The 27,211-nt window shown below is 51.9% G+C and overlaps 1 protein-coding gene across 1 annotated transcript in view; it reads left to right on the forward strand.

Moving 5' to 3' along the window:
* LOC139229037 (disintegrin and metalloproteinase domain-containing protein 10) overlaps positions 1-27,211 on the forward strand; it is a 224,241-nt gene that overhangs the window by 76,995 nt on the left and 120,035 nt on the right. Inside the window, exon 4 of the mRNA XM_070860697.1 lies at positions 8,857-9,015. Within this exon, the coding sequence (XP_070716798.1) occupies positions 8,857-9,015 (159 nt within the window). The remainder of the gene's footprint in view (positions 1-8,856; positions 9,016-27,211) is intronic.

The raw sequence follows: 27,211 nt of genomic DNA on the forward strand, positions 1-27,211 counted from the left end.
CTTGAGCACATTGTTGGAGCCGCTACACGTGCTCCTGCGTAAGGGTTGCGATTGGTTTTGGGGGGACTGTCAGGAACGGGCTTTTGATCGGGTGCAAAACCTACTCTGTTCAAACAAGTTGTTGACCCTGTACGACCCCTGTAAAAAATTGGTTCTGACATTGGTTCCTATGGGGTTGGGTGCGTGTTGCAGCAGGACAATGCTGAGGGTCAACTACAACCTGTGGCTTATGCCTCCAGGTCGCTCTCTCAAGCAGAACGTGGATATGGGAAGGTCGAAAAGGAAGCGCTCGCATGTGTCTATGGTGTAAAAAAAATGCATCAGTACCTCTTTGGTAGGAAGTTTGAATTAGAGATGGACCACAAGCCATTAACATCCCTGTTGTCAGACAGCAAAGCGGTCAATGCCAACGCATCAGCTCACATACAGTGATGGGCTCTCACACTGGCTGCCTATGACTACTCCATCCGGCACAGGGCCGGCACTGAAAATTGCGCTGACGCGCTCAGCAGGCTTCCACTGGCCACCATTGAGGGGGCAGCGGAGCAAAGCGCTGAGATGGTCATGGCTGTCGATGCCTTTGACAGCGCAGGCTCCCCCATCACAGCCCGCCAGATCAAAATCTGGACAGAGATCCCCTCCTATCCCTGATTAAGAAATGTGTCCTGACTGGGGATTGGGCACCCGCACATGGAGCATGCCCTGAGGAGGTCAGACCGTTCCACAGACGGATGGATGAGCTCTCCATCCAAGCCGACTGCCTACTATGGGGCAGCTGGGTAGTTATGCCCCAGAAGGGCAGGGAGGCATTCATCAGGGAACTCCACAGCGAGCACCCAGGCATTGTGCTGATGAAGGCCATTGCCCGGTCACACGTTTGGCGGCCTGGTATCGATTCAGACCTGGAACACTGTGTTCGCAGGTTCACGACGTGAGCCCAGCTAGGTAGTGCCCCCAGGGAGGCTCTGCTCAGCCCGTGGCCCTGGCCCACCAAGCCGTGGTCACGCATTCATGTTGACTACGCGGGCCCGTTCATGGGAAAGATGTTCCTTATCGTAGTAGATGCGTACTCGAAATGGATCGAGTGCATCATTCTGAATTCATGCACGACATCCACCACCGTGGAAAGCCTACGTGCGATCTTTGCAACCCATGGCTTGCCGGACATCCTGGTTAGTGATAATGGCCCATGTTTCACAAGCTATGAATTCCGGGAGTTCATGTTGGGCAATGGCATCAACCACGTCAGAACTGCGCTGTTCAAGCCGGCCTCCAATGGCCAGGCGGAACGTGCGGTCCAAATTATTAAGCAAGGTATGCTCAGGATTCAGGGACCCTCCCTACAATGCCGCCTATCGCGCCTCCTGCTGGCCTATAGATCCCGACCGCACTCACGCCCGCAGAGCTACTAATGAAGCGGACACTCAAAAACTCGGTTGTCCCTCATTCACCCAGTCCTGACCGACATAGTTGAGGGCAAGCGCAAGTCACAAAACAAGTACCATGACCGTAATTCGAGGGGGAGATGTATAGAAATAAATGATCCTGTATTCGTCCTCAATCATGCCATGGGGCCCAAATGGCTTGAGGGCACTGTAATTGACAAAGAGGGGAATAGGGTCATCGTGGTAAAACTCAACAATGGTCAGATATGCCGCAAGCATCTGGAACAAGTAAAAAAAAGGTTCAGCATCGACACTGAGGTACCTGAAGAAGACCATGAGATGGAGCTCACCACACCGCCGGTGAACGAGCAACAAGAGCAATCAGAAGAATGCACAGTCCCTGCGGTCAGCCCAGACAGGCCGGAATCACCACAGGTGACAGACACTCAGGTCAATGTCCAACAACCAGAGCACCAACTGTGGCACTCCACGAGGGAGCGTAGACCACCTGAAAGACTAAACCTATGATCCCAATAAGACTTTGGGGGGGAAGGTGATGTCATGTTTGTAACCACAATGTAACACCACTGTATTACTGTATACACTCAATCGAGATGCACACCTTGACCACAAGGGGTGAACTTGTGGGAGACACTCCTTACCTGACCACACAGGTATAAAAAAGGAGGTCCCACGCAGGATCATCACTTCTGGAGTCCTGAAATAAAGAGTTAAGGTCACGGAGTGACCTTGTCCCCAGAGTGTGCCTCGTGTGGTTTCATGCTGTAGAGTAAGGACTTTACATATTCTTTCCATAGTTCAATAGCTGCCACTGGGTAGATGTGCAAATGTCGTCATTCAATCGGTGGGGCTGGTGACTGAGGTTTGCCAAAGATTGGGAGGAGATGAGAGGCAGGTAGCAAAGCGGCTTAGGGTGATGTTTGTGAAATGGATATCAGTACCAAGGAGGCTTGACAATGGTTAGGGTGCACGAGGTTAGGTACATCCTGAATGCAGAGGCAATGGCTGGAGAATTGAGCCATCAGCTTTCTGCTGCATTCTACAACCCACACCACAACCTGCAGTACATTGAGAAGGGGCAGCTCTATCAAAGACTTAGCATTGTGTGAAACATTGGTCTTGGCAGCATGGCAGGGCTGGATAAATGTGACGGGCACTCACCCTGACGACCCTCGTGAGGTCGTTGAACTTCTTGCGGCATTGTGTGCCAGTTCTGGCCACCGTGTCTGCTGCTGACACCTCCCGTGCGATCTCCCGCCATATTCTCTTAAATATTCTGGGCAACGGCCTCCCTCCCCCAACTGGAGGGAGTGCAGGCCACCTCCTCCCAGCGGCCTGTACAGAGGCCTCCGCAGCCTCTGCATAGAATCTTCTGGCGTGTGCGCTGCCTGCCCTCTGGCTGCGCCCTCTCTCCCGCTGTGTCTGAAGTGGGCGGGGTCATCCGCGCAGGCGCGCAGGTAACTGCAGCGCCCGAAAGTTCCGAGTGCGCCTCGGAAAATCGAAACATGTCTGCGCATGCACAAAATGGCGACCTTTTTTAACGCCGCGATTTTCAGCTGGGGCGCAGAAACTTCCTTGTGCAACGCTATAGCGTCCCCGATCATTCTTTGCAGAATTTTGCAGACAAGGGTGCAAACTTTTCCAGGTGGTATCAGGACTACCCCGCTGCCATTACCTCCAAAAATCACAAAAGCCAAAAGTCCAGCCCAATGAATAGTGTGGATGAACAGAGAGACCTAGAGGGGGGTCAAAGACTGTGGGGGGGGGAATCGTGCAGTGCCCCGGGGAGTGGGGGGGGGGATGGGTAACAGCCACGAGGTGGGACTATAAGGAGGGAGGAACTTATTACAATCACTATCACTAAAGAAGTAGTACTCGGTAAAATAATGGGGCTAAAGGTGGACAAGTCCCCTGGACCTGATGGCTTATATCCTAGGGTCCTAAAAGAAGTGGCTGCAGAGATAGTGGATGCATTGGTTGTAATCTACCAAAATACCAGAATTCTGGGGTGGTCCCAGCGGTTTGGAAAACCGCAAATGTAACGTCACTATTTGAAAAAGGAGGCAGACAGAAAGCAGGAAACTATAGACCAGTTAGCCTAACATCTGTGGTTGGGAAAATGCTGGAGTCCATTATTAAGGAAGCAGTAGCAGGACATTTGGAAAAACATAATTCAATCAAGCAGAGTCAGCAAGGTTTTATGAAAGGGAAATCATGTTTGACAAATTTGCTGGAGTTCTTTGAGGATGTAACGAGCACGGTGGTGGTTAAAGGGGGAGCCAGTGGATGTGGTGTATTTGGATTTCCAGAAGGCATTCGATAACGTGCCACATAAGAGTTTACTGCACAAGATAAAAGTTCACGGGGTTAGGGGTAATATATTAGCATGGATAGAGGATTGGCTAACTAACAGAAAACAGAGCGTCGGGGTAAATAGGTCATTTTCCGATTGGCAAATGGTGACCAGTGGGGTACGGCAGGGATCGGTGCTGGGTCCTCCACTATTTACAATCTATATTACTGAGTTGGATGAAGGGACTGAGTGTAATGTAGCCAAGTTTGCTGATGATACAAAGATGGGTGGGAAAGCAAATTGTGAGGAGGACACAAAAAATCTGCAAAGGGATATAGACAGGCTAAGTGAGTGGGCAAAAATTTGGCAGATGGAGTATAATGTGGGAAAATGTGAAGTTATCCACTTTGGCAGAAAAAATAGAAAAGCAAATTATAATTTAAATGGAGAAAAATTGCAAAGTGCTGCAGTACAGAGGGACCTGGGGTCCTTGTGCATGAAACACAAAAAGTTAGTATGCAGGTACAGCAAGTAATCAGGAAGGCAAATGGAATGTTGGCCTTTATTGCAAGGGGGATAGAGTATAAAAGCCAAGAGGTCCTGCTACAACTGTACAAGTGAGGCCACACCTGGAGTATTGCGTACAGTTTTGGTCTCCGTATTTAAGGAAGGATATACTTGCATTGGAGGCTGTTCAGAGAAGGTTCACGAGATTGATTCCGGAGATGAGGGTGTTGACTTATGAAGATAGGTTGAGTAGGTTGGGCCTATACTCATTGGAGTTCAGAAGAATGAGAGGTGAACTTATCGAAACATATAAGATAATGAGGGGACTCAACAAGGTGGATGCAGAGAGGATATTTCCACTCATAGGAGAAACTAGTCTCAGAATAAGGGGCCGCCCATTTAAAACTGAGATGAGGAGGAATTTCTTCTCTCAGAGGGTTGTAAATCTATGGAATTCTCTGCCCCAGAGAGCTGAGGAGGCTGGGTCATTGATTATATTTCATCATCATTGGCAGTCCCTCGGAATCGAGGAAGACTTGCTTCCACTCTAAAAAATGAGTCCTTAGATGGCTGAACAGTCCAATATGGGAACGACAGTCCCTGTCACAGGTGGGACAGACAGTCGTTGAGGGAAGGGGTGGGTGGGACCGGTTTGCCGCACGCTCTTTCCGCTGCCTGCGCTTGATTTCTGCATGCTCTTGGCGACGAGACTCGAGGTGCTCAGCGCCCTCCCTGATGCACTTCCTCCATTTAGGGCGGTCTTTGGCCAGGGTCTCCCAGGTGTCAGTGGGGATGCCGCACTTTATCAGGGAGGCTTTGAGGGTGTCCTTGTAACGTTTCTGCTGCTCAGCTTTGGCTTGTTTGCCGTGAAGGAGTTCCGAGTAGAGCGCTTGCTTTGGGAGTTTCGTGTCTGGCATACGAATTATGTGGCCTGCCCAGCGGAGCTGATCGAATGTGGTCAGTGTGCCAGTGCAGCCTTTGGCCGCCTGAGGAAGAGAGTGTTTGAAGACCAGGCACTCAAAACTGCCACCAAGCTCATGGTCTACAGGGCTGTAGTAATACCCGCCCTCCTATATGGCTCAGAAACATGGACCACGTACAGTAGACTGAAGTCGCTGGAGAAATACCACCAACAATGTCACCGCAAGATTCTACAAATCCCCTGGGAGGGCAGACGCACCAATATTAATGTCTTTGATCAGGCCAACATCCCCAGCATTGAAGCACTGGCCACACTTGAACATATTTAAGGCGGAGCTAGGCAGATTTTTGAGTGATAAGGTTATGGGGAGCGTGCAGGGAAGTGGAGCTGAGTCCATGATCAGATCAACCATCATCTTATTAAATGGCGGAGCAAGCTCGAGGGGCCATTTTTTACGTTCTTATGTTCCTGCACCAGGCGGAGAAGCCCCACCCCTCCAGGTAAATTGTGCTTACCTCCCCCAAGAGGAAATGGAAGGCAAATCTGGAGCTGCACTTCCTCTCGTGGGCGGAAGCAGGACGCAAATTTTCCAGCGCTACGCCAAGGGGCACGTAATGCTGGCAGGAAGATAGGGCCCTCCCCTTCCACTAAAGGGGAGGGGCCAAGTTGGCGACTGTGCAGGAGGGAGAAGGGGCCACCGCAGGACTACCAGGGAGCGGGGTGCCGTGACAACAAGATGGCGGCACGGACCCCACCATCTGCACTGAAGACGGCCGCCACCAGTAAGTCGGTCATTTTTTAAGTTTTCGGTGCCGCACTTTCCCGTTAATGTCTGCCCGGTGAGCAGCCTACCGTTCGGTTCACGCTGGGCGGAGCTGGCCCTGCATTGCCCACGGTAGCCACACGGGGCGCCACTGCAATTTTCGCTCAGGGGCAAAATTGGGTGAGGGCGCAGAGTGAGGGCGTTGTCATCACCAATGCAGCGGCCCGGGGCGCTACTGGTTACCCGGGGCGCTAACGGGAGGGGCAAACGGCCCGAATTTGCCCCCCAAGATGTTCAGTGACATAGAAGTTTAATGCACACTGAGAGTGTTACATGGGGAGCTGTGTGGAGTGTATGGTCTCTGTTGTGTCAGGCTGGTAGCATTCTTGCCTTGAATCAGAAAGTCATGAGTTGAAGTCCTACTCTAGAGACTGAGCTCATAATCTAATCCAATGCAGCACTGAGGAGTGCCGCACTGTCAGAGGTACCGCTGTTCAGAAGAGACATTAAAGCAAAGTGCCTTCTGCTTGTTCAAGTGCTCATAAAATTCTCTCAGTGGCCTGACAATATTTATCCCTCAACGAACCTCACCAAAATGCTGTTTATGGAGTCTTGCTGTGCACAAATTGGCAGCTGCATTTACTGAAAAAACCTCACTTCAAAATTACTTTATTGGCTGTGAAGCGTTTTGAAACATCCTGAGGTCATGAAAGGTGCTCGATGCATTTAAGAGAAAGCTAGAGAAACACATGAAGGAGCAAGGACTGGAAGGAGATACTGACGGGAGGAGATGACGAGGGGTGGGGGAAGGCTGGTGTGGAGCGGTTCGGCCGAATGGCCTGTGTCTGTGTCGTACTCTCGATGTCATTCCATGTACTGTAAATGCAAGTATTTCTTTCTATGTGACACAAAGCAATATGTGTGGAGTGAGTGATGAGTATTAGGACAATCTTTAAAATTAGACGACAACAACAACTTGTATTTATATAGTGCCTTTAATGTCGTGAAACATCCTAAAGCGCTTCACAGGAGTGTTATGAGATTAAAAAATTGACACCGAGCCACATAAGTAGAAATTAGGGCAGGTGACCCAAAGCTTGGTCAAAGAGATAGGTTTTAAGGAGCGTCTTGAAGGAGGAAAGAGAGGTAAAGAGGCGAAGAGGTTTAGGGAGGGAGTTCCAGAGCTTGGGGCCCAGGCAACAGAAGGCACAGCCACTGATGGTTGAGTGATTATAATTAGTGATGCTCAAGAGGGCAGAATTAGAGGAGCGCAGACATCTTGGAGGGTTAAGGGGCTGGAGGAGATTACAGAGATAGGGAGGGGCGAGGCCATGGAGGGACTTGAACACAAGGATGAGAATTTTGAAATTGTTGCGTTGCTTAAACGGAAGCCAATGTAGGTCAGCGAGCTACAAGGGTGATGGATGAGCGGGACTTGGTGCAAGTTAGAATACAGGCAGCTGAGTTTTGGATTACCTCTAGTTTACGTAGGGTAGAATGTGGGAGGCCAGCCAGGAGTGCATTGGAACAGTCAAGTCTAGAGGTAACAAAGGCATGGATGAGGGCTTCAGCAGCGGACGAACTGAGACCAGGGTGGAGACGGGTGATGTTACAGAGGTGGAAGTAGGCGGTCTTAGTTATGCTGCGGATATGTAGTCAAAAGCTCATTTCGGGGTCAAATATGACACCAAGGTTGCAAACATCCTCAGACAATAGTTGGGCAGAGGGATGGAGTCAGTGGCTAGGGAATGGAGTTTGTGGTGGGACCGAAAATAATGTCTTCTGTCCTCCTAATATTCAATTGGAGAAAATTTCTGCTCATCCAGAGCTGGATGTCGGACAAGCAGTCTGACAATTTAGAGACCGCGGAGGGGTCGAGAGAAGTGGTGGTGAGGTAGAGCCGGGTGTCGTCAGCGTACATGTGGAAACTGACGCTGTGTTTTCGGATGATATCGCCGAGGGGCAACATGTAGTTGAGAAATAGGAGGGGACCAAGGATAGATCCTTGGGGGACACCAGGGGTAACGATGCGGAGCGGGAAGAGAAGCCGTTGCAGGTGATTCTCTGGCTACGATTAGACAGATAAGAATGGAACCAGGCGAGTGCAGTCCCACCCAGCTGGATAATGGTGGAGAGGCGCTGGAGGAGGATGGAGTAATCAACCAAGGATATCATTTGTGACTGTGATGAGAGCAGTTTGGGTACTGTGGCAGGCGTGGAATCCAGATTAGAGGGATTTAAACATGGAATTGTGGGAAAGATGGACACGGATTTGGGAACCGACAAAATGTTCAAGGACTTTGGAGAGGAAAGGGAGGTTGGAGACGGGGCAGTAATTTGCAAGGACGGAGGGGTTGAGTGTTGATTTTTTGAGGAGAGGGTGATGAGGGCAGATTTGAGGGAGAGGGGGACAGTACCTGAGGGGAGGGAACCATTAACAATGTCGGCTAACATGGGAGCCAGAAAAGGAAGTTGGGTGGTCAGCAGTTTGGTGGGAATAGGGTCGAGGGAGCCGGGAGTGGGTCCCACGGACAGGATGAGCTCGGAAAGGTCATGAGGGGAGATCGGAGAGAAACTGGAGAAAGATGTGAGTTCAGGGCTAGGACAGGGGGATCCTTAGAGGAAGTTTAGCCCGGTGGGCTGGGGAAGGAAGGGAAGGGGCAGAGGCGGCTGAACGGATGGTCTCACTCTTAGAGACAAAGAAGTCAATGAGCTCCTCACACTTAATGTTGGAGGTGAGGTTGGAGACTGGGGAGAGGGTGTAAAGAGACAGTTAGCAGCGGAGGTTAGAAGTCTGGGCTTATCTTTACATTCCAGAATGATTGTGAGCAATTTCAGATGCGAACAGGACCCGATGGACAGGAATTAATAAGGATTAAAGTTCACTGCTGTCTCGGCTCACTGCTGAAACACAACAAGAAGCAGCAGGGCTTGCTTGACTAAGATGATTATTTTCTATACACAGGTGAGAGAGGTTCCTATTGCCATGGATCGATCATAGATGGCCGATTTGAAGGTTTTATTCAGACACAGAAGGGCAGATACTATGTCGAGCCCATTGAGCGACATGTTGAGGGAGAGAATCCTGACATCCATTCCCTCATCTATCATCAGGACGATATAGGTGAGTGCTGCCTGGACTAGCTGTTTGGGAACCCTCATTTGCTCGTGGCTTTTTAATTCATTCACGGGATGTGGGCATCGCTGGCAAGGCCGGCATTTATTGCCCATCCCTAATTGCCCCGGAGAAGATGGTGGTGAGCCGCCTTCTTGAACCGTTGCAGTCCGTGTGGTGAAGGTGCTCCCACAATGCTGTTGGGGAGGGAGTTCCAGGATTTTGACTCTGCGATGATGAGGGAACAATGATTTTTGTCTAAGTCAGGATGGTGTGTGACTTGGCGAGTGCAGTTCACAAAGTCTGTGTCGAAATCTCAGTATGCCTGTTGTCCGACTGTGTCATGTATGTATGCTTGGGGTTACTACCCACCAGGAGGCGCCACTGTCGGAGGTCATTGGGCTGTACGCACACGTGTGCAGGCCAGGTATATAAAGCAAGCCACCATGTAATATGGGCACTTTGGGCCTGAATAAAGTTGAGCCAGGTTTGCACCTGAGTGAGTTTACAGTATTCAGTCTATCGAATTATTACATACATAACAGACTGTTCCGGGGGTGGGGTCAGTCACACTCTGGAATCCAGATGAAAATGCCTTTGAGATTTGATGGCGATTTCCAGGAGTTGTTGGTTGAGTTTCTGGTTAAACCAGCAGAGGCTATGCATCAGTATCCGATCACCATGACATTCATTGTTATTTGGGCAAGATTAAAACATTGCTCTGGAAACATTGACTGTTTTAGACAACATTAATTTATTCAGCTCTATCCATTGGCCTGAAATTATCCCTTCTCCCTGTCACACCGGCGAGAGTTAATATCGGGCCCAGTGTGCATAGTGGGGGCCGTGGCTGTCCAGGAAACTCGATCGACCATTGACACATAAAATGCTGTCGTTCTGACGAGGCATTAAACTTCATCGTTGTATGTGGGAGCTTGCTGTGCGCAACTTGGCTGCCGTGTTTCCTACATCACAACAGTGACTGCATGACAAAAAATTAATTGGCTGTGAATCGCTTTGGGGCGTCCGGTGGTGGTGCAAGGCACTATGGAAATGCAAGCCTTTCTTTTCTTTCCTTCTCTTCGTCCTTCCCTCCTTCAATCACTGGAGACCAGGCCACATTTAATGGACACATCCTCCGCTTCCCTTCCTCAGCCTGCTCTTCTGATCCTGAATGGCCAATGTTGCTGGCTGGACTGGTTCGGACACAGATCTGAGAGAGCAGAGTTTGACATTCTCAAGCAAGGGATTTTCCCGCGACTGGTCACGCTCCGAGCCGTAACTTTGCTGGAAGCGTGAGTTCACAGGGCAGGGCAGGGGAGGCGGACAATGGCAGAGAGGCTCAGGCAGCCTCGGTGGGCAGATAGGATGGCGAAGGCAGGAATCAGTGAGCGAGATCTTTTTTAAATTTCAAAATATATACTTTATTCATATAAAAATTTGCACGATACATTGGAAGGCAGTTCAGTACATTTGGATGTGGTCAGCAATTCCATACAATACATTTGGATGCTGACGGCAGTTCCATTCAATCCATTTGCTTACTTTACATTACAGGGTACAATTCAGTACAATCCAGGATACATTGTAATACAGACATTAAATTACGTTACATGTGGCACTATACGGTACACGGAATGGGTGAGGGTACAGTTACATTTCTTTACAACATACATTACTAAACAGTTGCTGAACTTGCATTATACATGGTACTACATACGTGTTTTCAGATCATGGTGCTCGATGTATACAAGGGTTTACAAGTACAGCCCGGGGGGAGTTTTATACTGATTCCAGTCCCTGGGTTTACCGTGACGGAAGGGCTTTAAACTGTGGCTCTTCCCCACCGTGCCTTTGCGGCGACTGCACCAATTTTTAGTGCGTCCCTCAGAACGTACTCCTGGAACTTGGATTGAGCCAGTCTGCAACACGCAGACGTGGATATCTCCTTGCTCTGGAAGACCAGCAAATTTCGGCAAGACCAAAGTGCGTCTTTCACCGAGTTGATGGCTCTCCAGCAGCAGATGATGTCTGTCTCGGTGTGTGTCCCTGGGAACAGCCCGTAGAGCACAGAGTCCTGTGTTACGGAGCTGCTTGGGATGAACCTCGACAGAAACCACTGCATCTCTTTCCAAACCTGCCTTGCAAAGGGGCAGTCCCAAAGGAGATGGATGACTGTCTCGTCCCCACCACAGCCAACTCGGGGGCAGAGTGCCGTGTCTCTGAAACCCCGGCTGTGCATGAAGGATCTGACGGTTAGGACCCTCCTCACCGCCAACCAAGCTACATCTTGGTGCTTGTGTGAAAGTTCTGGCGATGAGACATTCTGCCAGACGAGTTTGACAGTCTGCTCGGGGAACCGTCCGATAGGGTCCACCCTCTCCTTTCGTAGGGCATCCAGGACCTTAAGTGCCGACCACTGCTTTATGGCCTTGTGGTCAAAGGGGTTTTTTTCTTGAAAAACATTTCCACGAAGGCCAGGTGGACAGGCATGGTCCAGCTGGTGGGGGTGTTTTGCGGCAGCGTGGCCAGACCCATCCTTCACAAGTGAACGAGATTTTTAAAAAAATTTTTATTTCAAAATATACTTTATTCATATAAAAATTTGTACAGTACATTCAGAAGCAGTTCAGTACATTTAGCTGCGGTCAGCAATCCCATACACTACATTTGGGTGCTGACGGCAGTTCCGTTCGATACATTTCCTTGCTTTTCAGTTCAAGTACAATTCAGTACAATACGGGATACATTGTAGTACATTCAACAAATTACATTACATGTGTCACTATACACTACACGGAATGGGTGACAGTACATTTACACTTTTCCTTTCCAACGTGCATCATGAAACAGATCTTGCATTGTACATGGCACTACATAGGTGTTTACAGATCATGGTGCTCCATGTACACAAAAAAGAAGTTACAAGTACGGCCCGAGGGGAGTTTTGTACTGATTCCTGCCCCCGGGTTTACCATGGCAGAAGGGCTTTAAACTGTGGCCCTTCCCTACCGTGCCTTTGCGGCGACTGCACCAGTTTTTAGTGCGTCCCTTAGAACGTACTCCTGGATCTTGGATTGAGCCAGTCTGCAACATGCGGACGTGGACATCTCCTTGCTCTGGAAGACCAGCAAGTTTCGGCAAGACCAAAGAGCGTCTTTGACCGAGTTGATGGCTCTCCAGCAGCAGGTGATGTCTGTCTCGGTGTGTGTCCCTGGGAACAGCCCGTAGAGCACAGAGTCCTGTGTTACGGAGCTGCTCGGGATGAACCTCGACAGAAACCACTGCATCTCTTTCCAAACCTGCCTTGCAAAGGGGCAATCCTGAAGGAGATGGATGACAGTCTCGTCCGCCCCGCAGCCGGCTCGGGGGCACCGTGCCGTGCTGCTGAGATGTCGGCTGTGCATGAACGCTCTGACGGGTAAGGCCCTCCTCACCGCCAACCAAGCTACGTCTTGGTGCTTGTGTGACAGCTCTGGCGATGAGACGTTCAGCCAAACGAGTTCGACAGTCCGCTCAGGGAACCACCTGACAGGGTCCACCCTCTCCTTTCGTAGGGCGTCCAGGATGTTATGTGCTGACCACTGTTTTATGGCCTTGTGGTCAAAGGGGTTTTTTCTGAAGAACATTTCCACGAAGGACAGGTGGGCAGGCATGGTCCAGCTGGTGGGGGCGTTTCACGGCAGCATGGCCAGGCCCATCCTTCGCAACAAAGGGGACAGGTAGAACCTCAGCACGTAGTGACACTTGGTGTTTGCGTACCGGGGGTCTGTGCACAGCTTGATGCAGCCGCACACAAAGGTGGCCATCAGGATGAGGGCCACGTTCGGAACATCCTTTCCTCCATTGTCCAGAGATTTGTACATTGTGTCTCTGCGGACACGTTCCATTTTGGACCTCCAGACAAAGTGGAAGACGGTCCGGGTAACTGCCGCGGCACAGGAGCGAGAGATGGGCCAGACCTGTGCCACGTGCAGCAACCCCGAGAGCACCTCACTCCTGATGACCAGGTTCTTTCCTGCAATGGAGAGGAAGCGCAGCTTCCACCATCCCAGTTTCTGCTTCACTTTGGCGATACGTTCTTCCCAGTTTTTGGCACACGCCCCGTCCGCTCCGAACCATATTCCCAACACATTCAGGAAATCTGGCTTAACGGTGAAGGGAATGGAGGATCGGTCAGTCCAGTTGCCAAAGAGTATGGCCTCGCTTTTGCTGCGACTGACCTTCGCTCCCGAGGCCAGTTCAAACTGGTTGCAGATTGTGAGCAATCTGTGGACCGACTGCGGATCCGAGCAAAAGACGGTGACGTCGTCCATGTACAGGGAGGTCTTGACCTGAGCGCCTCTGCTGCCTGGGATCGTCACCCCTCTAATGCCCGCATCCTTCCTGATGGACTCGGCAAAGGGCTCGATACAACACACAAACAAGACAGAGGAGAGGGGACAGCCTTGCCTGACTCCAGATCTGATTGGAAAGCTTTGAGTTTCCCACCCGTTGATTATAACTGCACTACTGATGTCTGTGTAGAGCAGTTGGACCCAATTGCGGATACCCTCCCCAAACCCCATTTTGGAGAGCACGTCCATCAGTTACGTGTGCGATATCCTGTCAAAGGCTTTCTCCTGGTCTAAGCTGATTAAGCAGGTGTCCACCCTCCTGTCCCGCACATAGGCAATCGTATCCCTGAGTAGCGCAAGGCTACCAGAGATCTTCCTGCCGGGGACAGCGCAGGGTGAATCACCAGCTCAAGAGCAGACTTGACCCTGTTGGCGATGACCTTTGACAGGATCTTGTAGTCCACATTGAGCAGTGAAATGGGCCGGCAGTTTTTGATTTCCTCCCTCTACCCCTTCTGCTTGTAAATGAGGGTGAATATGCCTTTCCTCGGCGATTTTGACATGCTGCCGGCCAGAAGCATACCCTCGTATACTTCCAGCAGGTCTGGGCCCATCCAGTCCCACAGAGCCGAATACAACTCGACCGGTAAGCCGTCGCTTCCGGGAGTTTTATTCGTCTCGAAGGACCGGACGGCCTTTGTCAGCTCGTCCAGAGTTAGCGGGTGGTCCAGACTCTCCCGCTCGCTGTCGTCTAAGACCTCCGAAATAGACGACAGGAAAGACTGGGAGGCCGCGCGGTCTGTGGGCTTGACGTCGTACAGCCTGGCATAGAAGGATTTGCTGATCCTCAGCATGTCAGACTGCGAAGACGTCACAGAACCGTCTTCTTCCTTTAGGCTGGTGATCACAGAGCTCCCCCTGTGTACCTTTTGGAAGAAGAAGTGCGAACACGTCTCGTCCTGCTCGACGGAGCGGACTCTGGAGTGGAAGATGATCTTGGAGGACTCCGAGGCAAAGAGCGAGGCTTGCTGGCCCTTCACCTCTTCGAGTTCCTCCGCGACATCGATACCCATCGACTGCAGCAGGAGCAGGTTTTGCATATTCGTCTGGAGTTGGGACAATTCCCTCTGTCTTCCTCTCGCCTCCTGAACACCTTTGAGGATGAAGAACCTCTTGATGTTCGTCTTGATTGTTTCCCACCAGTGCATCGGGGAATCGCAGAGGGGTTTTACGGTTCTCCAACCTTTGTAATCCCTCTTGAGTTCCTCGACGTTTTCCAGAGTCAACAGTTTCACGTTCAGCTTCCATATTCCTCTGCCAACTTTCTGGTTTTCCTGTGGGCGACAGCCGGCCAGTAGGAGGCAGTGGTCAGAGAAGAACACCGGCGTGACGTCGGTGGATCTGACCTTGAGCGTGTGGGACACAAACAGGAAGTCTATTCAGGAACGGATGGACCCATCTGGTCACGACCAGGTATATCTGAGCGGTGCTCCGTCTGCAGGGTTGCTGAAGACGTCGCACAGCCGAAGGCCAGAGCCAGCAAAACTGGAAAAACGAGTTTCTGCAATCAGTCAATTTGCATATGAATGCCCAATCAACCGATACCAGCAGAGAGTGCCATTGAGCAGCAACACTTCAAAGCACTCAGCACTCAGCGAGATGGCTCAGGCCAGCAGGCACGAAGTCCCATGATCTCCGAACACAAAGTCTTGGCTCGCTGGCGGCAGTTCCCAGAAGAGCAACCGTTCATTGTGGGAGAGTCCGGAAATCCGGGAGGAAAGCTCAGATTGTCAAGTTTGGTGGAAGCAGAGTTGGTAGAAAAATAAAGTTGAGTGAAAAACCGTGTCACCCACAGGCGGCCGAATTTATTTGGAGCAGGAATTCTTGCAATGTTTAATCCCCGCTTGTGCCACGTGGCCCAATCACGGTTTTGAATTTAACTTCTGCCTCACAAACTCACCAACTCCCACATTGCAACTCAAACACAAACAGTTCTCAAGAAAGGGTCACTTAATCAGGGCGTTGTTTATTTTCTTTGTCTTACTGTGTAATACTCAGTTCATGTGATTTCTGTCGAATGCTCACACATTAAATGGATTTATAGATCCACCCCCCCCCCACCCCCACCCTCGCGCACACACTGCACTCCGCAGTGACTCTCCCCCTCCATCCTTGCACACACGTAAGCAAGCGCTCTACTCGGAACTGCTACACGGCAAACGAGCCAAAAGTGGGCAGAGGAAACGTTACAAGGACACCCTCCAAGCCTCCCTGATAAAGTGCGACATCCCCACCGACACCTGGGAGTCCCTGACCAAAGACCACCCTAAGTGGAGGAAGTGCATCTGGGAGGGCGCTGAGCACCTCGAGTCTCGTCGCCAAGAGCATGCAGAAATCAAGCGCAGGCAGCGGAAAGAGCGTGCGGCAAACCAGTCCCACCCACTCCTTCCCTCAACCACTGTCTGTCCCATCTGTGACAGGGACTGTAATTCCCGTATTGGACTGTTCAGTCATCTGAGAACTCACTTTTAGATTGGAAGCAAGTCTTCCTCGATTCCGAGGGACTGCCTATGATGATGATGATGATGACACACACTGCACTCCGCAGTGACTCTCTCCCCCACCACCGCCGATGCTGATTGGCTACAAGCCACAGCAGTCAGGGCATGGTGCACGTACAAACTGTGCATATAAGGACTGTTTCTCCTGGGTCTCCTGCAATGGTGCCTGAGAGAATCCCGGGCAATGCTGGGTTGGCAACAGCCAAAGTGTGCCCAGGAAATGCCCCCACAGGACAGGGAGGAGTCTGATTATCAGCTTGAGGATGGTCCTGCTCTCGGGGCAAGAGGATCCAAGTGGGGATGATGGAAAAAAATGGCTTAAAAATAAAAGAGAGTAGCCCTAGCAGTAGAATTGGCCACAATTCCTAAAATCCATAAAAATACCCTTTGTTAATGTTATTTCCGACCCCGTATCCTCTCCATCATAAAGGCCACCTATTTCCACCTCCTTAACGTCGCTTGTCTCCGCCCCTGCCTCAGCTCATCTGCTGCCGAAACCCTCATCCATGCTGCTGTCATCTTGAGTTTCGACTATTCCAGGCCGGCCTCCCACCTTCCACAAATTTAAGCGCATCCAAAACTCGGCTGCCCCGTGTCCTAACTCGCACCGAGTCCCACTCACCCCTCACCCCTGTGCTCGCTGATCTACTCTGGCTCCCGGTCCGCCAACAAATCAACATTAAAATTCTCATTCTTGTTTTCAAATCCCTCCATGGCCTCGCCCCTCCCTATCTCCGTAATCTCCTCCAGCCTCACAACCTCCAGCCTCACAACCCCCGCCCCCCCCCCCCCTCCCCCTCCCCCCGAGATGTCTGGCCTCTTCAGTATCCCTGATTATAATCGCTCAACCATTGCTGGCCGTGCCTTCAGCTACCTGGGCCCCAAGCTCTAGAACTCCCTGCCTGAACTTCTCTGTCTTTCTGCCGCTCTCTCCTCCTTTGAGATGCTCTTTAAAGCCAACCTCTTTGACCAAGCTTGTGGTCACCTGCCCTAATAGGAACATAGGAATTGCTAGACAAAAAAGACAATAGACCCTAAAGAGGTAAGTGAGTTTTTTTCCGGTGGGGTGAAGATTTCCACATGAATACTGCAGGCTCTGTCGCCCCAGGCCCCCCTCCAGCCCCCCACCCCTCAGGCTCCACCAAGCGCCGCCACCCCCCAACCCCGCCAGGCCCCCACCAGGCCTGTCAACATTGCCCTGGCTCGGAGCTGGTAACGGGCACCTTACCGAGCAGGCAGCTGGCTGGTGGCACGATAACGATGCCCAGTCCTGAAGGTGGACGGGCTCTCCCCACAGGATCCTCTCTCCCCACAGGATCCGGTCTCTCCCCACAGGATCCTCTCTCCCCACAGGATCCTCTCTCCCACAGGATCCTCTCTCCCCACAGGATCTGGTCTCTCCCCACAGGATCCTCTCTCCCACAGGATCCTCTCTCCCCACAGGATCTGGTCTCTCCCCACAGGATCCTCTCTCCCCACAGGATCTGGTCTCTCCCCACAGGATCCTCTCTCCCACAGGATCCTCTCTCCCACAGGATCTGGTCTCTCCCCACAGGATTCTCTCTCCCACAGGATCTGGTCTCTCCCCACAGGATCTGGTCTCTCCCCACAGGATCCTCTCTCCCACAGGATCCGGTCTCTCCCCACAGGATCCTCTCTCCCACAGGATCCTCTCTCCCACAGGATCCGGTCTCTCCCCACAGGATCCTCTCTCCCACAGGATCCTCTCTCCCACAGGATCCGGTCTCTCCCCACAGGATCCTCTCTCCCACAGGATCTGGTCTATCCCCACAGGATCCTCTCTCCCACAGGATCCTCTCTCCCCACAGGATCCTCTCTCCCACGGGATCCGGTCTCTCCCCACAGGATCCTCTCTCCCACAGGATCCTCTCTCCCACGGGATCCTCTCCCCACAGGATCCTCCCTCCCACAGAATCCGGTCTCTCCCCACAGGATCCTCTCACCCACAGGATCTGATCTCTCCCCACAGGATCCTCTCTCCCCACAGGATCTTCTCTCCCACAGGATCCAGTCTCTTCCCACAGGATCCTCTCTCCCCACAGGATCCCCTCTCCCACAGGATCTGGTCTCTCCCTACAGGATCCTCTCACCCACAGGATCTGGTCTCCCCCCACAGGATCCTCTCTCCCACGGGATCCTCTCTCCCCACAGGATCCTCTCTTCCACAGGATCCGGTCTCTCCCCACAGGATCCTCTCACCCACAGGATCTGGTCTCTCTCCACAGGATCCTCTCTCCCCACAGGATCCTCTCTCCCACAGGATTCAGTCTCTCCCCACAGGATCCTCTCTCCCACAGGACCCTCTCTCCCCACAGGATCCGATCTCTCCCCACAGGACCCTCTTTCCCCACAGGATACTCTCTCCCCATAGGATCCTCTCTCCCACAGGATCCGGTCTCTCCCCACAGGATCCTCTCTCCCACAGGATCCGGTCTCTCCCCACAGGATCCTCTCTCCCCACAGGATCCTCTCTCCCACAGGATCCGGTCTCTCCCCACAGGACCCTCTCTCCCCACAGGATCCTCTCTCCCACAGGATCCGGTCTCTCCCCACAGGACCCTCTTTCCCCACAGGATCCTCTCTCCCCACTGTGATGTATGTAGCACTCAAATCACTGACTCCACACAGTCTGGTGTTGTTGTAACTTCTGTGACCTTGGTCCTTTATTGTGTAACTCCAGAGTGTCCCTCAGGTGTGGTGGGCAGCCTTTTATACTCTGTCTCGCAGGTACCTTCGGGTCTCCCACCACAGTGCCCCTTGTGGCGCACCATTGTAACTATACATTTAATGTACATGGACAATACATAACATCTCACTCCCCCCCCAGCCCCCTCACCCCCCCCCCCCAGTTCCAAAAGCAAATTGCCGGTAACCTCGGCCTTGTTCGTTCTGGTTGATTTGTGAGTGTGAGCCCATGACCATCCACTTCCCTCTTCCCCCCCATGTAGAGATTATATTTGCGATCCGGTGCAAGCATGTGTTATTTGCAGTCCTTACATGGGTGATACAAGTACACAAACATAATCTCCAGTGGAAAGCAGGTACACATAGACAGTACAGTTTTATGCGTTGAAGAGTTATATCAAAAGGTTGCAGGTACACTGAACAGTTATTTAATCCCAGCTCCACTGGGTGAGGTGTGGTGGAGGCATACAGCCGCTTTTTGCCCGAGGTAATGGGCTGCGCTGAGACAGGGTATCGCAACTAATGCGTTGCCTCTGTTCTCAGAAAATAGGTGCCTTTTGCGGCTTGTCTGCAGCCGCTGAACAGTTGCATAAATCACATAAAATCAGAAATCGCATTAATCCATTAGTCATGTTAGTCACAGATCCATTAACCCTTTTAACTGTGCATTGTGATATTAACTCTTTTCACCAATCATCTCAATCATTTTAATCACAGTAATCACTTTAGCATCAAAATATTAACTCTTGTCATAAATCATGCCATCATACAAATCACAGTAATCATTTTGACTCACTCTTGCCCTCACAAAAGTCTCTTTGTGGCGACCGCCAATGGTGTAAGGCCCCTTTAAGACTCCCGGGTACATTTCCCTTTTAAGATGCCATTTCGTTTTTCCCACGAGGTTTCTACTGGGCGCCGCCATTTTAGGTGCTCTGCTGGTGCCTGCCTGCCTCTCTTTGCTCTGCTGCCACGAGGCTCGCCGCCATCTTAAGCTCGCTGTGCTGCTGCCTGCTCTCCCTCTCTCTCTCTCTCTCTCTCTCTCTCTCTCGAGAGAGAGAGAGAGAGAGAGTGAGAGAGAGAGAGCCGCCACACTCTGAACGCATCCGGGAGCCGCAACGCACCGACCCCTGCACCGCCGCATCCGCCGGAGCACCCCACGCAGCTGACCTTTTTGCCCGGGAGTTGCTACACACACACACGTCCTCCGCAGCCGATCCTCCCGCTGCAAGCCCTGCGAACGGCCGCCTCTGCCTGCGGGCCGATGGTGCAGGGGGGAGTCGACGGCCGCCGCTGCTCTGCCCAGCCCCACACACGCTTCCTTCGCTGCCATCCGATCCCAAGGAGGAGGCCTGCTCTGCCTGTGAACAAGGGGGACAGCGGTCTGTGGAGGAATGAAGTCTTCCCAGCTCCCAGTGACCTTCCCCATCCATCTCCTGCCGAGCCGCATCAGCCCATCGCCTGCAATGACCCACAAAGGTAAACCGTGCGTCTCGCCACCGTGAGATACCTGCACATCCGCTCTGCCAAGAACAGGTATCAGTTCCTTGGTGTAGGTACGCAGCTTCGCCGTGACTGGGGCCAGCTTGGGTCGTGCAGCTGGGTTGATCCACAGTTTATCAAAAGTTTCCTGACTCATCAGCGACTGACCCGACCCACTGTCCACTTCCATACTCACTGGGACTCTGTAAATCTTGACTTCCACAATCACGGGCCGAATCATCGGTACACGTATACAGTCCAAACGCATTATCTTCTTCTACCTGGGGCTGGGCTGCCCGTCGAGCCAAACCGCAATGCTCCTCACTGGACAGAAGATCATCTACCATCTCCTCAGCCACACGGTGAGTCGTGTTTCTTTTGCACATACGCTGAAGGTGGCCTTTCGTGTGGCAGGTATTGCATGTATACTCCAAAATTGCACCGGTGAGCCCCATGGCTTCCTCCGCAGCGCCAGCATGGTGCTACTCGATTAGCCCCCCTCGGCAGACTCTGAGTTCCAGGACCCTGAGGTCTGTGCTCTCTGCCCTGGGCAGAGCCACGTTCTGCAGTTTTGTCCGTGACGGGCGCTATCCTGTGAATAGTACCTGCCGGGTTCGAGACCGTGTGGATCATCTGCTTGGTGCTGCAAGTCGAGGTCATAAATGCCCGGCTGATGTTGATGGCCTGCTGCAGGCTGACTGTAGATAGCAGCTTGTGAAGGAGACCCTCATGTCTAATCCCCATAACAAAGATGTCTCGCAACGCCTCGTCAAGGTGTGTGCCAAAATCACACGGCGCCACAAGTCTCCTGAGGTCCGCAGCATATTTTGTGACATCCTGGCCCTCAGGTCTGCAGTGGTGGTAGAATTTGTGCCTGGCAGTGAGGATGCTCTCCTTCTGTTTCAGTTGGTTACGAATGAGTTCAATCAGCTCCTCATATGACTTGTCCTTGGCGCTCGCGGGTGCCAGCACATCCCTGAAGAGACAGTAAACCTTATCGTCACAACTGGACAGCAATATCGCCTTGCGCTTCTCTATCAGTGCGTTCATGTCCCCTGTCAGGTCGTTTGCTACAAAATAGTACTCGAGCCTTTCCGTAAAGGCATCCCAGTCATTACCCTCCGTGAAATCCTTTAGCGTGCCCAAAGTAGCCATGGTTGCATGAAGAGCTCGTCCGTGTCCTTGTCGCCAATTTGTGATGTACATAGCACTCAAATCACTGACTCCACACGGTCTGGTGTTGTAGTAACTGCTGTGACCTTGGTCCTTTATTGTGTAACACCAGCGTGCCCCTCAGGTGTGGTGGGCAGCCTCTGTCTCGCAGGTACTTTTGGGTCTCCCACCACAGTGCCCCTTGTGGCGCACCATTGTAACTATACATTTAATGTACATGGACAATACATAACACCCGCAGGTCTCTCCCCACAGGATCCTCGCTCTCCACAGGATCCTCTCTCCCCACAGGATCCGGTCTCTCCCCACAGGATCCTCATTCCCCACAGGATCCTCGCTCCCCACAGGATCCTCTCTCCCCACAGGATCCAGTCTCTCTCCACAGGATCCAGTCACTCCCCACAGGATACTCTCTCCCCACAGGATCCAGTCTCTCCCCACAGGATCCAGTCTCACCCACAGGATCCAGTCTCTCCCACAGGATCCAGTATCACCCACAGGATTCAGTCGCTCCCACAGGATCCAGTCTCACCCACAGGATCGGGTCTCTCCCGCAGGATCCAATCTCTCCCACAGGATCCACTCTCTCCCACAGGATCCAGTCTCACCCACAGAATCCAGTCTCTCCCACAGGATCCAATCTCACCCACAGGATCCAGTCTCCCCCCACAGAACACAGGATCCGGTCTCTCCCGCAGGATCTAGCCGGAACGCCGCCCGAGAGGCAAAATTTACCTTTAATAATCTCAAATCTTTTCTGGCAGCTCATCCCATTCATACGTACGCCCGGCCTTGCTCCCTCAGCTCTATAACCATTGTGACCTACGGAGATTTTTTGTGGCTCGGTTACTGAAAGAAATACTTTCATTTATATAACGCCTTTCACAACCTAAGGATGTCCCAAAGTGCTTTACAGCCAATGGGCTACTTTTGAAGTGTCCTCACTGCTGTAATGTGGGAAACATGGCAGTCAATTTGAGCACAGCAAGCTCCCACAAACAGCAATGTGATCATGACCAGATAAACAGTTTTTTTGTTATGTTGATTGAGGGATAAATATTGGCCCCAGGACAACGGGGATAACTCCCCTGCTCTTCTTCGAATAGTGCCATGGGATCGTTTACATCCGCCTGAGAGGGCAGACAGGGCCTCGGTATAACGTCTCATCTGAAAGATGGCACTTCCGACAGTGCAGCGCTCCCTCAGTACTGCCCCTCTGACAGTGCGGCGTCCCTCAGTACTGCCCCTCCGACAGTGTGGCAGTTCCTCAGTACTGCCCCTCCGACAGTGCAGCGCTCCCTCAGTACTGCCCCTCTGACAGTGTGGCAGTTCCTCAGTACTGCCCCTCCGACAATGCAGCGCTCCTTCAGTACTGCCCCTCTGACAGTGCGGCGTCCCACAGTACTGCCCCTCCGACAGTGCAGCGCTCCCTCAGTACTGCCCCTCCGACAGTGCGGCGTCCCTCAGTACTGCCCCTCTGGCAGTGCGGCACTCCCTCAGTACTGCCCCTCCGACAGTGCGCCGCCCCTCAGTACTGCCCCTCCGACAGTGTGGCAGTTCCTCAGTACTGGGGACGGGGGGCAGGGAAGGGGGGTGGAGCGGGGAGGGGGGAAGGTACGGGTGGGGAGAGGAGGGGGGCGCGGGGAGAGTGGGGGCTGGGAGAGGGGCGGGACCGGGGAGGAAGGAGACGAAGGGGGGGAAGAGAGTGTGGGGGGTGGGGAGGGGGAGGTTGGAGGTGGGGAGGGGTGGAGGGGGTGCAAGGAGAGTGGGGGCTGGGGGGAGATGAGGGAGGGGAGTGGGAGGCGGGGAGTGGTGGAGGGTAGTTGGTGGGCGGGGATGGGGGAGGGGAGTGGGTGGCGGGGAGGGGGGAGGGGAGTGGTGGGCGAGAGGGGCGAGGAGAGTGGGGGTTGGGGAGGGGGGTGGCGGGAGGGGGCGTGGAGTGTGGGAGCGGGCAGGGAGGGGGGAGTGGGGGGGCGGGAGAGGGGAGTGGGGGGGGTGGAGGGGGGAGGGGAGTTGGGGGTGGGGAGGAGGGGAGTGGGGGGTGGAGGGGGGAGGGGAGTAGGGGGCGGGAGAGGGGTGGGGAGGGGGGTGGTGGGAGGGGGGAGGGGAGTGGGTGTTGGGAGGGGTGAGGGGGAGTGGGGAGGGGAGGGGAGTGGGGGGGCGGGGAGGAGGGGGGAGGGGAGTGGGTGGTGGGTGGTGGGAGGGGGAGGGGAGTGGGGGGTGGGAGAGGGGGGAGGCGGGAGAGGAGGGGGGAGGCGGGAGGGGACGTGGAATGTGGGGGCGGGCGGGGATAGGGAGGTGTGGATACAGGTCCAGTTCTTCCTGCTTTAGTGAGGCCCAGTGATCGGGAGCATGCAGATTGTGTGGAGTGGAGCAGTAAGGGGGTTAACCTGGAACGGGAGGGGGGGCACCTCCCAGTCCCACAGTGCTCACTGGGACAGATTGATACACTGGGACAGAAATGAGGTTGGCCAGCGACCCCTGTGCTACACGGGAGCTTTAGTGTTTCCGGATGACTTGTGATTCCCACTACTTGTTAAAGGGAGAAAGTACAGATGGTGTATTAAGGAGAGAAAGACAAAGATTTGAGTTTAATTTTATTCAATCCTTTGTAACCAAGCGCTGTGATTCTCAGACATGACGAATTCCTCGCTGGGGATGATGTTTGTATTCACAGGGGATCAGTAAATGTGTGAGCCGCGATGAGTTTTCTGGTAAACATGCTTGCTTTGGATTTTCAGTCTGCCTTGATCTCAAACTGACCCCCAGTCCCCTGAACATAAAGGCAGAACCGAAACACTCACAGTCTCCGTGGCAACCAGCATAGGAAAGCTGAAATTGCAACTGGAGATGCTAGCCTTGTCTGAACCCAGTCAGAAACCCAAACAAACCCGATTGTAAACCAAGAGAGAACAGTCTGAACCCGAATGAACTCAATCCGAGACTCACGTCAGTCAGAATCTCACTCCCCCACCAGCTGCATTGCAGTGCTGAGGTCGGGCCTGTTTAAACAGGCCCCGTTGCCCAATACAGCCCTCTGCTGACTGTGGTCTCAGCTCAGTTCTAGCACTGGTTCCCTCTCTCTGTGGTGATATGTGAGCTAAATGGTGCATAATGGATCAAGTGATTTACAATATAAGAAATAGGAGCAGGAGTCGGCCATTTGGCCCCTCGAGCCTGCTCTGCCATTCAATACGATCATGGCTGATCTGATCATGGACTCAGCTCCACTTCCCTGCTCGCTCCCCGTAACCCTTGACTCCCTTACAAGAAGTAATCTAATCAAAGGGTTCGGATTGCATCTCAGACCATGGGACAAAGCAGTCTGAATGTAATATGATGGGTTAAATCCTTGCCAAGCTGCAACGTCAAGGAAACTCATTCTGCATTTTCTTTAGGTCTGGCACTGCACCAGCATGTTCCGATTTTCAAAAGAAAATCTTCGAACTTCTTAATCGCCGGTGCTGACTCCAACACATGCACACTATAGATCCTTCTCTCCATGGCCTCATCACCCCTATCTCTGTCAACTCCTCCAACCCCTACAATTCTCACCCTCCTGTTCAAATCCCTCCATGGCCCCTCACCCCCTCCCTATCTCTGTCATCTCCTCCAGCCCCACAACCCCTCCGAGATATTCGGCACTTCTCTTCAGCATCCCAGATTTTAATCGCTCCATCATTGGAGGCCATTCTTTTAGCGTCCTGGGCCCTAAGGTCTGGAACTCCCTGCTGAAACCACTCTCGCCCCCTTTAAGACACTCCTTAAAACCTACCTCTTTGACCCAGCTTTTGGTCATCTGTCCTAATATCTCCTTATGTTGGCTCAGTGTCAATTTTTGTTTGATAATGCGCCTGTGAAGCACCTTGTGGGACGTTTTACTATGTTAAAGGTGCTATATAAATAAAAGTTGTTGTTGTGTCAATTAATGAGTAAAATTTGCATTTAAGACATTTGGTACCAATGATTTGGGGGTTTAGTTATTCGATATATTTGCCAGTTGTAAATCGGTAAGTTCACTACTGCTCCAAATAATCAGCAGTGAGAATGCCAAGTTCCTTTAGTAGCTCCGATCTGTTCAATCACACCCTCAGCTCCACCATTGATGGCCTTGTCCCCAGTAAATCGTCACTCTCTCCCACCCTGGTTTCTCCCCATCTCTGCTGCCTTAAGTCCAAGGGATGCAAACTTGAATGTATCTGGAGCACAACTGCTTTAGCTGGACCACATCAAGCACTATCGGGGCCTGCCTGCTTCCTGCTGACAAAATTGCTCACTGCTCCAGGATTATCCGGCAATGCAACGATAACTCCCGGCTTCTCGTCTCCACTACCAACCATCTCCTTGAGCCCCTCTCCCCTCCACCATCACCTCCCACAACAAGTGCGAAGAGCTCATGCACCTCTTTGTCACAAAGATCAAGACTATCTGATCAGCACTCTCAGCTTACCGACCAAGCCAAACTTCCCCTAAGTTTCTTCCCTGCCCCCGCCCTGAACTCGTATCTGTAATCATCATAGGCAGTCCCTCGAACGAGGATGACTTGCTTCCACAAGAGTTCACAGATATTTCAATGAAGGACCCGATGTTCCAGTCCAGTTGAAGGGGTGGAAGATGCCTGTGTGTGAATTTTTTTAACGTGTGGTGACCGTTGCACACCAGCCACCACACGGGCTTGACAGAACTAGGTCTTGGTCCAGTGGCAAGGGTTAATCAGGACGACTGGAGACCAGCTTTGCTGCATGGACCTAGTGCGTGCACATATCGCAGTGTGGGCTGGGCCCGTGCTGCCCCTGGGCCCTCGCCTCTTCTGGGCCCCGTTTCCTCATTCGCCGCACCTTCACCCACGATGTTCCAGGGCCTGGTGCTCCAGCTTTATTTATAGCCCCGACCTGCGACGGTGTTCTCAGACAGGTCGGGGTGGCTCACGATGTATCTGTAATATATTCTTTATGACATCACTAAAGCACACACACTCAAGATGGCACCAATCTGGAACTTTCTTTTATTGTATTTACAGCAGCAGTTGCATTACCACAGTAGTCCACTAGGTTGAGCAGTAGTCCACTAGGTAGAGCTATATTCCACTTCTCCCTCCTTAATGAAGAAGTAATTAGAACAAAATAATCATCATACATAACTTGTATGGTCATACATAACAAAAGATATGGACTTATTTTGCCATATTTACAAATCAAACTTAACCACTGGTTTTCTGTTTCAAAGAGGATACCTTCGCTCTCGAACAGAACCTTCTAAACATGGTGTCGAACTTAGACTCATTTTAGGCTGATCCTGAGGAAAGTTTTCCTCCAGGGGATGCCCTTGATTTACATTTGAACTCTCTACAAGTTCAGACTGTTTGTCTGCCTGACTCGAACTCAGACTTAAATTCTGACTTTCTCTTGGACTTGTTTCTGGTACATCTGATGTAGGATTTGCTACTGGTACTCTACTTGTAACAAGACTATCTGATGAGTCAGAAATAATCGAATCATTCCAACTTTCAACTCCTTCCACATCTGTAGGTAAAATATGATCAAAGATCAATATGATATGATCAATCAACCTAACCTGTCCATGATCAAACAACTTGACCAAATATGTGCAAGGACCACATATCTTCACCACTCTTCCTGGTAACCACTTAACCATTTATGGTGATGGTTCTTCACTCTAACCTTCTGATTCAATTTCACACTTCTCTCTCTTACTCTACCTCTATCATGATTCTCTTTCTGTCTTAATTGTTTCTCTTCCAATGTGTGCCAAGTTTGGCTTTAACAACGAGAACTTGGTTCATGGCTTTCATTTGAGGAACAACTCTGCTGGTGTTTTACCAATAGTTGTATGAGGAATATTACGAGTAATTAGAAAATTTGCCAATTTGTGGTCCGACAACTGCCGTTTCTTTGGATTTGGATCCAACATTTGGTTGATGAGGGC

The sequence above is a fragment of the Pristiophorus japonicus genome, chromosome 18 (genome assembly GCF_044704955.1).
Source record: "Pristiophorus japonicus isolate sPriJap1 chromosome 18, sPriJap1.hap1, whole genome shotgun sequence".
Taxonomy (NCBI): Eukaryota; Metazoa; Chordata; class Chondrichthyes; family Pristiophoridae; genus Pristiophorus; species Pristiophorus japonicus.